Source organism: Cydia pomonella, chromosome 19, assembly GCF_033807575.1.
Source record: "Cydia pomonella isolate Wapato2018A chromosome 19, ilCydPomo1, whole genome shotgun sequence".
NCBI classification, from domain to species: domain Eukaryota; kingdom Metazoa; phylum Arthropoda; class Insecta; order Lepidoptera; family Tortricidae; genus Cydia; species Cydia pomonella.
Genome location: NC_084721.1, coordinates 682,661 through 698,106, shown reverse-complemented (window position 1 = coordinate 698,106; position 15,446 = coordinate 682,661). Strand labels below are relative to the sequence as shown.

At 38.9% G+C, this 15,446-nt stretch overlaps 1 protein-coding gene across 9 annotated transcripts in view; it reads right to left on the bottom strand.

Moving 5' to 3' along the window:
• The window catches only part of LOC133528129 (RNA-binding protein Pasilla), a 74,053-nt gene that overhangs the window by 25,072 nt on the left and 33,535 nt on the right, over nt 1-15,446 (bottom strand). For all 9 annotated transcript variants that reach the window (XM_061865365.1, XM_061865363.1, XM_061865366.1 and 6 more), the window contains one exon: nt 6,448-6,602. In XM_061865365.1, coding sequence (XP_061721349.1) covers nt 6,448-6,602 — 155 coding nt within the window. The remainder of the gene's footprint in view (nt 1-6,447; nt 6,603-15,446) is intronic.

Genomic DNA, 15,446 nt, shown 5'->3' with positions numbered 1-15,446 from the left:
GCTGAAATGTAACTTAACGTTCTTTGTTTAAGTTGTTGGCTCATTCGCAGAATTGGGTTCTAATTTGTTTTCTTTTTTCTGATTGTTAAGAATTGGATGGATTACGATTTTCAATAAAACTTTGGTACCTACAAATACCGTACCGGAGACGTTATACCTACCTAGCTACCTACATATTACAAAAATACCAAATATATAAAAACACAAATTGACTCTTGATATAGACCATTTTTCCAGTTTGGGTATTGTCTACTTATGCCTAGCAGCCTAGCTGGGCCCAAGTTTACATTTTTGCTCAGTCGACATCATTGCTTTTAATACACCCAACACACACTTAGCATATACGAATAACTACTACTAAGTAGGAAATACGAATGAATAGTATCGCAGAGATTTTTTCTCAACCTAGTAGATAGTAGTTTATTAAAAGTTTTCAATTGACCATAACTGTGTTCGAATCCTGGTACCAACTTTTATTTAGAGCCTGTCGTGTCCCACTGCTGGGCAAAGGCCTCCCCCCAATCTCTCCACTGATCTCTGTCCAGTGCTATGTCTGGCCACTCCTTCAAGAAGGAGTCCAGTTCATCCCGCCATCGCCGGTGAGGTCTGCCAGATCCCCGATTCGAGTTTTCGGGCTCCCACTCTGTAGTGACTTTGCCCCACAACTCATTTGGCATTCGGCAGACGTGACCAGCCCAATCCCATTTTAGCTTGGCCGCTTTCCGAGCTACATCGATGATTTGTGTCTTGGAGCGCAGCGTGGTGTTCCGGACTCGATCCACCAATTTGACACCTAATATGCTACGCTCCATGGCTCGTTGGCAAACTCCGAGTTTGGACTTCTGAGCTTTAGTCAAAGACCAAGTCTGTGCCCCGTAGGTTAGAACTGGGAGTATGCACCTACTTAGTGAATTATTTTTACTAACGCTTCAAAGCCGGCAATATGAAACTCTATAATATTATGATGACACATTTACACAGTGCAGATGCATTCGGTTAATTTCATTCAACATTTTTATCAATCCAAACAGCATTCGTGTAACAATGATACGCCTGAACGCCCCTATTTCAATCCAGTGTCCAAATGAATTTCAGCTTTAACCGATCAGCGTTGGGGGCAGATTCGAAAATCAATGTGTTATCGCGCATGTCTGATAACACCAATCGTGTCGTTCCATTCGCGGCGTAACACGCGAGTCGAAGGCTCAGGGGAACCAGCATATAAGTGCTCTCCGATTATCTGTTACAATTGCTCTGTCAACTCAATCTACCAACACTGCAAGCTGTTGTCATACTTGTGATGCTCAAGCATTACTGGAAATAACAGGTTTCCAGATCCAGGCCTGCCCTGCAGGAGCGCAGACAGTCTGAGCAGTCTACCCGGGTTTCTCAGGCAAAAGCCTAATAGCAGCACGTCCTAGCTATGCAGCGAATGCAGTAGAAACACAGTAGCAGCTCTTAGTACCCAAACTTGTAAGTACCACAAGACTAAATCAGGGGTATAGAATAGAATAGAATAGAAGAAATTTATTCAGAAAACGCTTAAGTTTAGGTAATACATGAGACGACAGAACCAAATTACAGAGCAGAAATCGAGCGAGAGAGCAGAAGGCTCGACCGTTGACAGCGAAATCCATAACTGGCAAGTGGCCAGTTTAAGTTCCCACGAATTTACATAAAGGTTGTTGTTCTCCGGTTAAAACATTTGGAGATCCCCGAGGTCCTTGCGGGAACATCTAAAATCTAAATTTCGTTATCTGCCTCACTATATCACTTGAATATGCAATAATGCAAATTTCTTATGTTCTTATTAAAATATGCTTTAAAGCATATTTTTAATTGGTACGGATCTCGCGATCACATTACATTGGTTGACTCGAGAACTCGTCGCGCAGGCAATGAGAACGCAGCCAGGGCAATTATCATTTTATTTTTACAACTACCACTAGGTGTTTGTCGGGCGTAATTGGTACAATTGACATTATGAAATATGTATACTGTCACGATATCGAATGCTACTCATAATATCATCCAGACTAAAATCGGTAGGGATAATTAAACTCCACATTTATATTCTGTGTTCCAATCAGGCTGATAATTTGTATGCATAACGTAATAGTTTGTCACCCTGCTGGAAAATCAATTGCCATTGCCAACCGTGGTGTGATGTAAATAGGCTAGCGCCAACAAGACCGTTTACTAGTACGAGGCAACCCCTGTTGCTAAGGTAGGTATATAAAGTTTCCCGAAAACAAAGTTCATAGTAAAAGTATGAAAACTTATCTTAAATCCACTCACGCCATAAATTCTGTATGATGTGTGTGAGGCGTAACCTGCTGGAAAATCAGTTGCCATTGCCAACCGTGGTGTGATGTAAATAGGCTAGCGCCAACAAGACCGTTTACTAGTACGAGGCAACCCCTGTTGCTAAGGTAGGTATATAAAGTTTCCCGAAAACAAAGTTCATATTAAAAGTATGAAAACTTATCTTAAATTCACTCACGCCAAAAATTCTGTATTGTGTATGTGAGGCGCAGCGCAGACACGTAACTCTGGCAGTCTATGCCAGCAATTTTGTAGAAAAATCCTTTGCCGGAGTCTCTCGCTTTTTAGCATGCATGCTCGAGAGAAATGCTACGTATGCAGAAAACACAAGATGTCAGCAAGGTGGCATGAAATAGTGTAAGTGTAGTGTACACAGCGGGCTGGCAATAAAGAAAAGCTTGAGGTCGCATGTTTATCGCACTCCCGTGAACTAAGCATTCTTTATTTTAGCGCCCTAGGCGTGTAATTTGCTACTTAATGCCTCTGCTTAGAAATTAAGTTAACGACGAAATTATACATTAGAGGTTTTAATTAGTCTAATTAGTGTACTAATTGGGCCCAGTTTTGTAGTTAAATCAACAGGCCTAATAGGAGTAATAATAATAAGTCTATTCTGGAGATACATCAAGATCAACAGAGTTCACAATTCATGTTGTTCCGTGTAAAAAAGGGGACCTTAGAGAATTAACGATGCTCCAATACATGTTACGCATGGTCCCACTTTTGTATGAACGTCAGCCAAACTTGTTAACTTTCGCAAATCTTATTGCAAGGAATTAAGGTCCACAGTTCAGTTAAGAGTGTTGCTGTTATAGTACCCTCACAAACTTTATGCCATTAAACAGGAACTTGGGACCGGTTGGCTCCTAAATCAACCTATCCTATTAGTGATGTACGGAGCGTCCGCTAAAGCGCCTAATCGTAATAGGATTCCGCACTTCGATTTACAATGAAACCCTAAAAAACCAATTTGGTCGACATCGGCTTACTTACTCACAAGTCCCGCAGGCCTACAAATAGGTTTTATTAAGCTTCCATTAGGTAGAGGTATTACGTGAGTAGCAAATGTTGTTAAGCGAAGGGTGTGTTCATAATTATCCACACAGTGCTGACGCTTTTGCTCTTTTGACAAAAATTTGGACAAATAAATTTGAACAGTCTGCCAGCTTGCCTGCAATAAGGTTAACGTTATGAACGGTTGTAATATGCTTCTCACTATTCACAATACGAGAAGAGCCTAGAGTGTTCCACTGCTGGGCAAAGGCCTCGTTCCTCCCTTTCCACGTATCCCGGTCTTGACCAGTGAATGATTTGGCCCTAAAGTCGTACCAAGCTAATTCTGCCATTTACAACATCAAGTGTGGCTATGCCATGGTAAAATTGCTATGAAAATATGACGTACTTATATAATGACACTCACTCACTATGTTCTCTTCAAGTCAGCAAAGTTAGCTTACAGGTGGGACTCGTCTCAATCGTTATAACAATAGAACCCTAATAAGCAATTTTAGGCTTCCGTCGGTTTACGAGTAAGTCGCGGGCTCCCGCGGGCCTACAAATAGGTTTTATTTAGATTCCATCAGCCCCGCATTACTATGCCGGTCGTCATCGGCATGTAACGAATCCAGGGATGTTGTTTCATCTTAGACAACTGTCTGCAGAGTACACTCAAAAGCAATGAAGAAGAGTCCATTTTTATGGAAAATCTCGTTTAGAGTGATAACGAGAACCGAGTAGACGACGTTATCGCGAGCGATGTGAACTTAACATTTAATATAATATTATTAGATCAGCATTTTCTACAGTGAGATGACAAGAAACGACGCGACGAGGCCGAGATATCCTATGAAGAAATGGGGTTTAAAAAGTTTTTGCATCGACGTGGGTTTCAGTCGAAAAAGGTACGTATAAATCTATCTATCTCTAAGTCCATATGTCTTACTGTGAATGCCTGTAATTGGCTCGTGTACTGCTAATTAAAAAGTTAAATTTATCGTTTATAGTTGTTTGAAATTACTTGTATAAATAAATAAATAAATACATGAATACATAAACTTCTGTACTAGATTGTACGTAATTTAGCGTAAAAAATTACAACTTCTTTGTCAGGAATATAAGAAATTCGAAAAAAATCCTAACGAAAACTAAAGTGGCTGATAGACGGGCGAGTAAGTTCGCGAACTTATGGCTCGACGACTTTTTTCGCTTGTAAAGTACGCGTACTTAGGCTCACACACGAGCGAAAAAGGTCGTCGAGCTGTAAGTTCGCGAACTTACTCGCACGTCTATCCGGGACTTTAGATGAAACTTATGAATGTGTGTAGGTTAGATGCTGACATTGCAGTGAGGGGGAATTGCACAAAAGATCCCAATAGGTAAATTATAGCCGTAAAGGCCTCCCAACAATAAGATAGTTCGTGCGATTTCGCTGATTTTCGTCGGTAATATTTTATGGTGCCTGGAAACTAATGGAAACCTCAACTTGATTCAGCGATCGCTTTAAGTGATCTGTGTGATTGCACCCTTATTGATCTCCACGCTCCACTTCGCCATTTGCAGTGACAGTTTGAGGCAGTTTAGTCGCAGCTTCACGTATCTATCCAGTAGGTATTGGTGGCGTTAATGCGTCGGCAAAGGATATAAATCTACCAGTAATCCCGGGGGGCGGACAGGCATGCCGATCGTTAGGCGGGATGGACCCGACCAGCCAAAGATGCAGCTAGATCACGCAAATGCACTGAGGACTCGGTCTCCACTCTCCAGTTGACGCCACTGCGTCGGGCTCATGGGGTCATCGTCAACTAGCGACCAATGCCTTATTTCCCAGCGCGCGTGATGAATATGAAAACACGCATATTCCACAGATTTGTATGTTATCAAATCCCGTGATTATAGTCAAAAGCAATGGAAATTCTGTACACGAGACTTTTCACTGTTCTTGACTTCTGACGTCGGTTATTTTATAACTCCATTCGAATGGCTTTTCCTGTTTGTCTTGTTATTCGTCTTATTTGAATAGTTTAGAAACGTCTTGCTATCTTAAATTTTCTATTTTTTTAAAATTTTATAGAACGTCCAGCTCCAGGCTTGCGCTTAATTTTCATACAAGCTGTGACCTATACGGCATCAATTCAGATATATGTCTGTGCCGCCGACCCACTTACCGGCGGACTCAATGGTACGGAATGGGGATAGTCCCCTAAATACGGCGCCATTTCTTTACAGCCGCGTATAATTCTACAATATGTCCGGGAAATACAAACTAAAGCTGGACAAAATACAAACTAAAGCTATACGCTAACAGCAGTTGGCCAACCCATACACATATTCTGTGAATATTTTCTTTTATGGCGCAAGTTGCGCTTTGCGGCATATACCGAATTGGTTTGTTAAAGACTAAGATACGGTATCAGGATTCATTCCAGTCCTACAAATATAAAAATAAATTCTAGATTTCCGATAAGAATTGATGGAAAGAATGACAGTAGAAACTCTTAGGACACTGAGAGTTTACAATGCAGGTCCAATTAGTATGGAATTAATTAATCGAATCTGTATCCGTATTAGAGTGTCGTCCGTAAAACTATACAATTCGTACTTTTCAAAAAACATCAACTGAACGACCTTCACGTATAAAGGAAATGAGTACCTAGAGACTTTTGATACATGCCGTATAATGTACACAAAGGTGACTATGCCGAGCTTGTTAATTTATTCTGCACACGTAACCTGTGTAGGCCTCGGGACTTAACATAATTACGCAGCTCCATATACGGACGAGTTTGAAATATATGCAAAATAATATCCTCAATATCTCAAAGTACATATAATCTGCAATTAAGAATCCTTGTCTCAGACAACGATATCTAAATTCAATACACCTTAATCGTTATTGCGTTCCGCACTCAACCGGGAGACATATTTAATCTCCGTACTTATTCCCTTTTCATTCGCGATTTTTTATATGCTCGCAATCGAAAGCAGTCTTCATTAATTTCGAGATAACGTTGCTTTTATCTGCTTATTCCTTTTGGTGTCAACGCCCTTCCCGAATTCTTGAACCAGGAAAACCATGACGAGATACGAAAACAGTCTTTATGTTGTATGTGAAAAGGTCTTTACCTGTTTATCTCTATCCTGGGGCATCTTGGTGTCTACTCCCTCGGGGAAGGGCTTGACCAGCTCGGGTTTCTCCTTGATCTTCTCCATGATAAAGTCCAGCACCACCATGATGCCCTCGACGGAGCCGGTGATCAGGCACGCCCTTTCCGTCGTACCTGTGGATAACATTGTTCATGAGGTATGGTTGATGTGAGCTCACCTATTTACTATGATAATGTTTATTGTAGCGTACAAAACACATGAAACATCACGTGACTGAAATCGTTTAAATGATACTGAACTATGTTCGATATACATACTTTATATGCATATTGGGTAAAGAGTTGATATCTATATGAGGGCGACTAAATAGGTCATGTCATGTAGTAGTAGTAAACTCTTTATTGTCCAAAAATACATATTAAAAGTAACATACAATTAGTAAGAAGTACAAAGGCGAGCTTATCCCTTTGAGGGGGCTATGTTCATGTTATATGCAACTCTTCAGACTAAAAAACGACTTTGAGGTTGAGCTATTTGCAAATATATTTTAGGTTGTAGTTTTTGATTGTAGCTTTTAAATGATAAATTCGTCTACCAACTCCCACGTACAACGTAACAAATGGAACTCTCAGAAGCAGGATAGACAAATTAGAACCTAATTCTGCGTGTGACCCAAATAGATAGAATCGTTGATCTCGGTCTAGTATCATAGCAGTTCAAAATTTCTTGGTGTCAGATGAGCGATTACTGATTAAACTTAAAATAGACAAGCTTTCCGACATCTTAATACTCTTATTTCAAATATTTAGCATAATTGCTCTCCCTTCTCAATAGACCCGCGAACTTCGGAGCTAAAGCAACAAAGGGGCAAATGATTTGGAAACCCAAACTAAACTCTGACACAACAATTTCAGCGGAGCGCGTTAATTCCTTACACAAATCACGCAGTGTACGCTGCGTTACTGTGTTACGTATGTTGTGAAAAGAAAAACATTGCGAATGACCATTATTAAGTACAAACTACAAAATCAATCTTAAGGCGGTATTAGCTTCTGTCTCACACCAGTCCTTAGCCCTCAGAGCACAGGTTTTGTAGATTTATAAGCTAATGATGATACTGAAGGAGGAATTACTTAAATTGTTGTAAGACTTGTAAGTTTTCGAGAATGTAAATGACTTGTCTATTTAACTGAATGTTACCTTGCTTACACTCCACTCGAAATGGCTCAAATCCGAATAGATGAGATAAGCATCCGGCAACGGGGATAAATAATAGATGGTCATACGTTACGTTCTAAACCATGGAATTAATCTAGATTAACATAAACCCTATCTGATACAGAGACAAAGGACGTTCTGTATTGTGTGGAAAGTGTATTCGTTGCGCGTTTCGTGGTAATTTTGCGTTATAAAAGGCCATAAATATTTAGGCGGCTCCCCGATTCTTTAGCAGATTGCGGCACATTTGTCATTCATATTTTCATAAATGGTGCTATTGATCGGTTCGGAGCTCGCACGCGGCCTCCATCAACTAAAGATCGGAAGCGACTTGGATTTCCTTGTTAGCTTAGTCCTATTGTGGAAAGAGGGTTATACTTCTCAGGATCCTCCAGGGTTGTAAAACTTTACTCTCATCTCTCTCACACCTCTTTGTGTGAGAAGGACAGAGTCGCGTGGAATCGAAATAGACTGCTGCCATTTGTTATTTCGTTATTTGATTCACGCGTGGAATTCTTATGTAGATACTAGATACCGGAACTTCTTCTGTAGATGATGTTTTTTTTTGCCTTATTATCAGATTCTTGAGAGGGCTTTCCAACCCTTGTTTATTTCCGGATTTTAGACAAAGAAAGTTTGAAGAGGGGCTTATAAAGCGCGGAACGACCTGGATTTCTGTACCACAAAGATGATGTTGGTTGTTGTTAGAAATAAATAAAAGGAACTTGTCACAGTAAAAAGTCGATTTCTAAGTTTAGTGCGGAACAAATACCGTCCAAGAATACACAGTATCTTTGTTATTGCAAAATCTTTTAAAATACAGATATCATACCTGTCTTATCTTCTTATTATATGTTGCTTTAAATTTTTAGTTCAGTCCTTAAAAATATCAATTGGTGTTACTTGTCTCTGTACTTTCCCAACAGTTTTAAAACGTTTTATATGAATATTCATGTACCCGTTTCCGCCATCGTTATACTTGATGGGAAGATAGATAAAGGGTAGACGGGAATCTCGAAACATTTATAAAGGCCTGTAAATGGCAGCCACGCGTGATCATTTATCATAACGTCAAATCACGTTTAGGTGGGATCTGGCCGTTAATGCAAAAGCTTTCTAATCTGCTTTTAGAAGATGAGTTGAACGCTCAGAGGAACCACTACAAAGCCGCTCTGATTACGTATAGTCGTTTAATATAAAGGTGAGAGCTACACCACTACACCGGATTACCTCAGAGGTAGACTAGTTTGCGATTAGAATACATCCACGTCTTCTTCCTACAGATTATCTCTGAAATCGCGCATAGCACTGGTTTGTATAATCGTTCAACTTTCCTGCTACTCTTAAAAGACGGGAAATAACAAATAACGGGTATAGGCGTCTTCGGAAGATTATGCAACGAGTCGCAGCGGACCGGTCGCTTGAGCAACTCCTTGACCTTGCTCGCCACCAAGCCATAATACAACCTGCCACCGATAATTTCAGAGCACATTTTTGCTTGAAACGCGGTCATTAACACTTGGTATTAGTCCAATTGCAAACTAGTACAGTGGGCCAAAAAACTATATTAGAATCTGGTACAAAATTGGTCAAATTCCAATATTTGTACAAATATGATTTAGTATGGCCACATCGTGACAATGTTGGGGCAAATGTTGGGTCGTGAGGTGTATAACCCATCCCAGTTGTGTTGGTGTGTGGAAGAGGTGCACGGGCAGGTGCGGCGTGTCACATGCATTATGCCGGCTGAGCTTAGTTGATATTCATTATAACCATTACAAGAAAGACCTCTGATTACGAATAGTTGTTACGGATCTAAATATTTTTCGTATATTGGTAGGTTGAGGCAAAGAGCTTGTTCAATAATGACAGAAACATGCAGGTCGTCCAAGGTTACAGTACAGAGATTACCAACTATTATCCAATTATAAACGTGGTGCTATAGAACTTCGCGTGAACGACCACTTAGCGTTATTGTTCCTATCTATCCGATAAATTGGCTTTGTGTGTAAAATGTATAAATCTTGTTGATGGCGCGATAGACAAACAAAACGGGCAAGAGGGATTATTAAACTCATTTCAGGCGTAATAAAGTAGGTTAATGTCGGGTTTTGCAAATAGAAAATCCAATTTTATCGAATGTCTATGATTTACAATTCTAAACAAGCCGGATTGAAAGAATTTTCGGGTTTTTACAAAAATATGGATAATATAAATTTAGGTTTTCCTTTCCTTTTTGGGTAAATGAGAACAAATAAATGGAGAGTGTTGTTGATAACTGGGATATCTTAATTACTACTATTTTGCTCCTAGTTAAAATGACTTAAGGAGAGAGTATTTTTGCTGAAGTTGTTAACCAGAAATTAGATTTATTTGAGAAAGTGTGCTTTACTTTCGGGAACACGCCTAACAACTTTAGTTTTAAAGTATTTGTTATATTTGTACCAACAGCTACATTTATATCGAGAGGAAAGTGAAATCGTTTGGAAATCCACGGACGTTTCAAAAACGTCACGTCCGCGCTTTAACTGAAAAACACATTAATTTCTAACGCCACATGTCAACTCCGCGTCACGTTGCGACTGTCGATGCTCGAGCACTTCTAGTTTTTCCTACCGTTGCAGATTTAAATCGACTCTACGTTACTGCTAATAAGATTTATTTATGATTGGATGATATAATTACCTCGAGAAAAAGTCTTCTTGTCTATGTCACGGTGTCACGACGAAGCTTTGTTATTTTTAGGTCAAGGCCACGTGCTAGGCCAGTTGTGCGATATTTTGTAATTTTCAATATGAGATGTAGGTACTAGGTACTGACAGTCGCTGCACATTTTTCAGCGCTCGTGGCTTTTAGTGTAATTAGGTTTTGGGCGCCGCAGTCAGTTCGTGCCGAAAGCAATCCGCAGTGATACTCGCAAAGATTTAGCGGCAATTCCATTCTCCGTTCCCCTACTACATTAGTAAATTTGTATTCTTTATAAGAGTAACAAGTTTTTGGCAAAGATTTGTTTTTTGTTACAGGCTTTTATCGCTGACTGTACTTTTGTCTCTACAGGCAACTAATACTTATCGAGCCAATTCTAAAAACCCCAAACACAATTAGGTTGCGTTGTTTTATCACAGACTTCCTATGGCCACCTCCTGTCTCCATCATCAGATCAGCTCGATGGTACCATAATATTGCATTGTCACCCGCCTTACATATGTATGTTTTCAGCTTCATCGGAAACCGGAAAGTGGGTCAAATTTGTCTTGCAAGATTTGACTCGTACATACATAGGTACTACGAGTATATAATGTACATTGCAAGTTAATAAAAGCTTGTCATAATAATAAGCTACTATAAATAAATAAACTGGCGCCAAATCACATAGTTGTTCCAATGAAACAAGTATGTAACTAAGGGGCTGTCCATTAGTCACGTCATACTAAGTAAGGGAGGAGGGGGTCTGCAAAAATCATCACGGAATGTTACGTGTATTTTTTTTTAAATTGGGCCAAGCCTAAAAGTGTAAAAAAACATGCATTTAGCGGTATTTTTCGGTGTGTGTGTGTGTGTGGGGGGGGGGGGGGGATATCAGAAGGAGGTGGTCAAAAACAAGCCAAAAAAAGTATTAACATGACGTTATTAATTGACAACCGCTAATGATTCTCATTCTTCTCATTCTCATTCTCAGTACTGGCAATCGGTCGAAACTGAGAATCATTACCGGTTCCTATTGACCAATAGTATAGTCAAGTTAACGAAAAGTATGGAAGTAAGTCGTGTAGTCGTGCTTTTTTTGGATTCGTTAGATGGCGCAACTAGATTATTTCCCCCGAGTTGCACCGTTTCTATTATGTACGGAAGACCGTTAAATTTTAGGTATAAACTATAAAGTGCTGTAATTTTGGAGTAAATTAAAAGCTATTGGGTTCAAGCTAAGTAGTGTATAGAGAACACCTTGGTGCATAGTATATCTTAATTAAAAAGATGTGCAATGTATGATACCCTAAAAAAAATTTTTTTTTCGATTGCGGCTCGAGGATAAGTCAGTCGGTTGGTGCAATCTCAAGTTAAGCTTTTTAAAGCATTATAAACATTCAGTTAACTTTGCACGCCTGGGCAAATTATGGAACATGTATTTTTAATTATTTTGTACATTGTGCTTCGGGGGAAATTAAGAGAGACGTGAAAATTTTAAAAATGGTACTTATCTAAAGACACTCCATTTGCACTAAATAAAAAATAGATATTTTTTACCGGAAGTTTGTCAAAAAGTAAATAGAATTAATCGCAACGAACTGCAAGCGAAGGTGGTTGCCGCACACGGCGCGGGGCGCGCGGGGCGGGGAGATAGCGCAGCGCGCAGCTAGGGTTTGCAATATCCGACAATTTTTCGGATCCGGATACATAGAAATAGGATATCAAGAACGACTGTCAAACTTCAAAAGTGCGACCAAAAATGAAATGCAAGTTTGTGCGTAAATTGTCTATGTGAGATCAAAAATAGTGATGTCATGTTACAACATATTAATAATCTATCGGTGTTTGACCGCTTTATCGACTACTTATTCAAATGTGTTTGATTGTATAAAAAAATGTTATACGAGTAGGCATGAAGGCGCTTTCCTTAGGGTCATATAGGCAGAGATGTGACTTATTTGAAATACTTGTATTTAAAATGCAAATACAAAATGCAAAATACCTATTTTGTATTTTGTATTTAAATACCTTTTAAAGAAAACTATTTTGTATTTTATTTCAAATAGTTTTTGGGACCTATTTTCTATTTTCAAAATACAAAATACTTTTTATTAGGTGAAGTAAGTAGGAGTTAGAGGTACAATCTCTTCTGACGTTACAATCCTTGCAACTCTCTCATTCTTTTATGGCGACCGGTCTGGCCTAGTGGGTAGTGACCCTGCCTATGAAGCCGATGGTCCCAGGTTCAAATCCTGGTAAGGGCATTTATTTGTGTGATGAACACAGATATTTATTCCTGTCATCGGTGTTTTCTGTTTTTTTTTTTGTGTATTTATTCACTATGAATTTTTTGAAACAGGGTTTAACACAATAAGCCACTATTGAAAACCTCTAGGGTTTATGTCATAGTTGGCAAGATCGCGCGGACCGATCCGCGTTTGCTTAATTCCTCGCTTGCTTGCTTAATTTCCTGTCGAAGCTGTTATTGTATCTATCGTTTAAATATCGACCTTATGTATATGTACTTAAGTATTTATAAATATTTATAATTGTCTAGTACCCACAACACAAGCCTTAATGAGCTTATTACTGTGGGACTTAGTCAATTTGTGTAATAATGTCCTATAATATTTATTTATTATTTTAACACGGAACTGGTGAATCTGTTTAGTAACGCCGCAAATGACCACAAGCGTAGCGAGAGATTAAAAATGTTGAATCTTAAGCGTTGCAAGGGTTTCAAGGCACGAGAGGTAAACAAACTTTTCTGCCCTGGTGAAACACAAACGAGACGTTTTCACCAACCAACGAGAGGTATATACTAGCTGTAAAACATTACAAATCTAAATTAATGCTTTTAATAATTGACCGTTAAAAACCATCACATAAAAGTCCATTCAACCGGTAAACATGAGGAGACACAAAATTTGTACTCTAGAGGACTGATATACACACTATTTTTAAAGAATAAAGAAAGCCTTTCCAACTTGTAAATTCCGAGCAATACTAACTTTTTAATTCAGACTAGGTATTCACTATTTAAGAGTATCTTTTATCGCAAAGTATTTGTATTTTAAAAAAGCATTTTGAAAATACCTATTTTGTATATAGTATTTTAAATACAAATTTGAAAACTATTTTGTATTTTGCATTTGAAATAGTATATCAAGGAAGTATTTGTATTTTGTATTTAAATACTTTTTATAAAGTATTTTTCACATCTCTACATATAGGGCCCAAAAGGTGCCTTTGATGAAACCAGCACCATATTTTAGTATGTTGTTAAGCATGTTATTTTGACAAAAAAAACCATCGGGAGACAGTTTCTAACGTGGTTAAGTCACGTCAAGTTATGACGTCATCAAAATGGCCGGTGCCGTGTTCAGAATATTGCGTATACCACAGAAAGTATATCACATGTAAGCTTGTGTGGGGTGTCATAAAAAGCAATAACACAGAAATAATGTTTTTAACTATGTTTTAATACAATGATATTATCCCAACCAATTTTAAATGATTACTTGATTATTATAATAGCTAACATAATGTTATCTCTAAAACCGTATTTAATAAGGAGGGTTTTATATCTGGATTAGCTGGTGCATAGTTGGAAATACATCCAATGCCTCACCTCGTGTTCATTCGTCATGAAATACTAACTATGAAAGCAATACTTACTTCACTGGATCAGTGACCCAAAAAGAATCTTGGCCTTTGACACAAGTACAACGTCACTCTGCTCTATTCTGCACCACTCCACGCTAGTTGGATACTCCGAGGGCGTTTTAGGGCTACATCGCTCCTATCTTCTCACAGCCCGATTCTCTCCCGTCCACTCCAAGTGACCAAGTCTGCGAAGTCGTGCGGCTATAATCTCGCTAATTATATTGGGTGCCGCAACTAGCTACTCTAGCTCCCTATTTTTCCTACGCTTTCATCTTCTCTATCTTCATCTCTGATAGGTCCCAGAATATTCCGCCAGAATTTCGTCTTCTTAACTAAGAACTTGTTCTTTTTTTCTGATTCAGAGTCCAAGTGTAATACTTACCGATGCCATTCATCAAAATCTAATTATTGTCTTATAGACTTGAATCATGGACAGTCTACTGATCAGCTTGGATACTAGAACTCGGTGAAGCGCTGCTGAGCATCTTAGGGCATTTTGGATTCGAACATCTATCTCCTCTTCCCGATTACTTTAGGTAAGTCTTTTCTTTTCGATCTGCGGTGGCAGCATGGTTCTATTTTTATCACTTGTCACTATGCCCTTCATGACAAATGATAAAGAGCCGACCATCTTAGCCCTATTCATTTGGAGATATTCTAGTGGTTGATTATCAGACCAATTTTCTCTCCTTCCTACTCTACTATCCTAGCCTTGGCCTCCAGGTCGCTTTTGTTTTGAGCCTATAGCCCCAAGTCATCAGGATATCCAATGATCTAATGTTTGCATTAAGCAACATTCGCATTCATTGTATAAAGTTACTGCGTGACATGATGTACTTATCAAAATTGATGTGCTGTTAGTATTTGAATTGCTTAAATATATGAAAATACTATATTTAAATGACAAAATTATTCATAAATTTCATTAGAAAATTGTTTCGGTTATAGGTTAATAACCATATTTAACGGATCCGTAATATCCGGATCTTATGACCCGGATATCTTATGATCTTATAGTTGACGGATATCCGGATATTTCGGATATCCGGATCTCAAACCCTACGCGCAGCGATTATTCCGAGACAGTTTGTTTGACACTTTTGACGGGCAACGAGCACAAATCTTTCTTCTGGCATTAAAACGGAACTATAGTTTTAAACAATCATTGAGTGAACTAAGTAGTCTAACGTTTTCGTAAGTATATGGAAAAACGCGATTTTTCGAATTTAACAAACATTGAGCGTACCTGTATTTAATTTGTTGACTGTCTGTCTGCATACTCAGAAACCTTTTACGAGAGGTATGGGCATTGTGAATGTCATCTCGCTCTGTGTGGTAGGGCACAGCACAGCGGATGTCATTCCAAATCTAGAGCAGAGCCCAACTGGGGAAGTACCTCCACCTTACAAAAAATCGCAGCCAAATAACACTAGACCCTACTCATA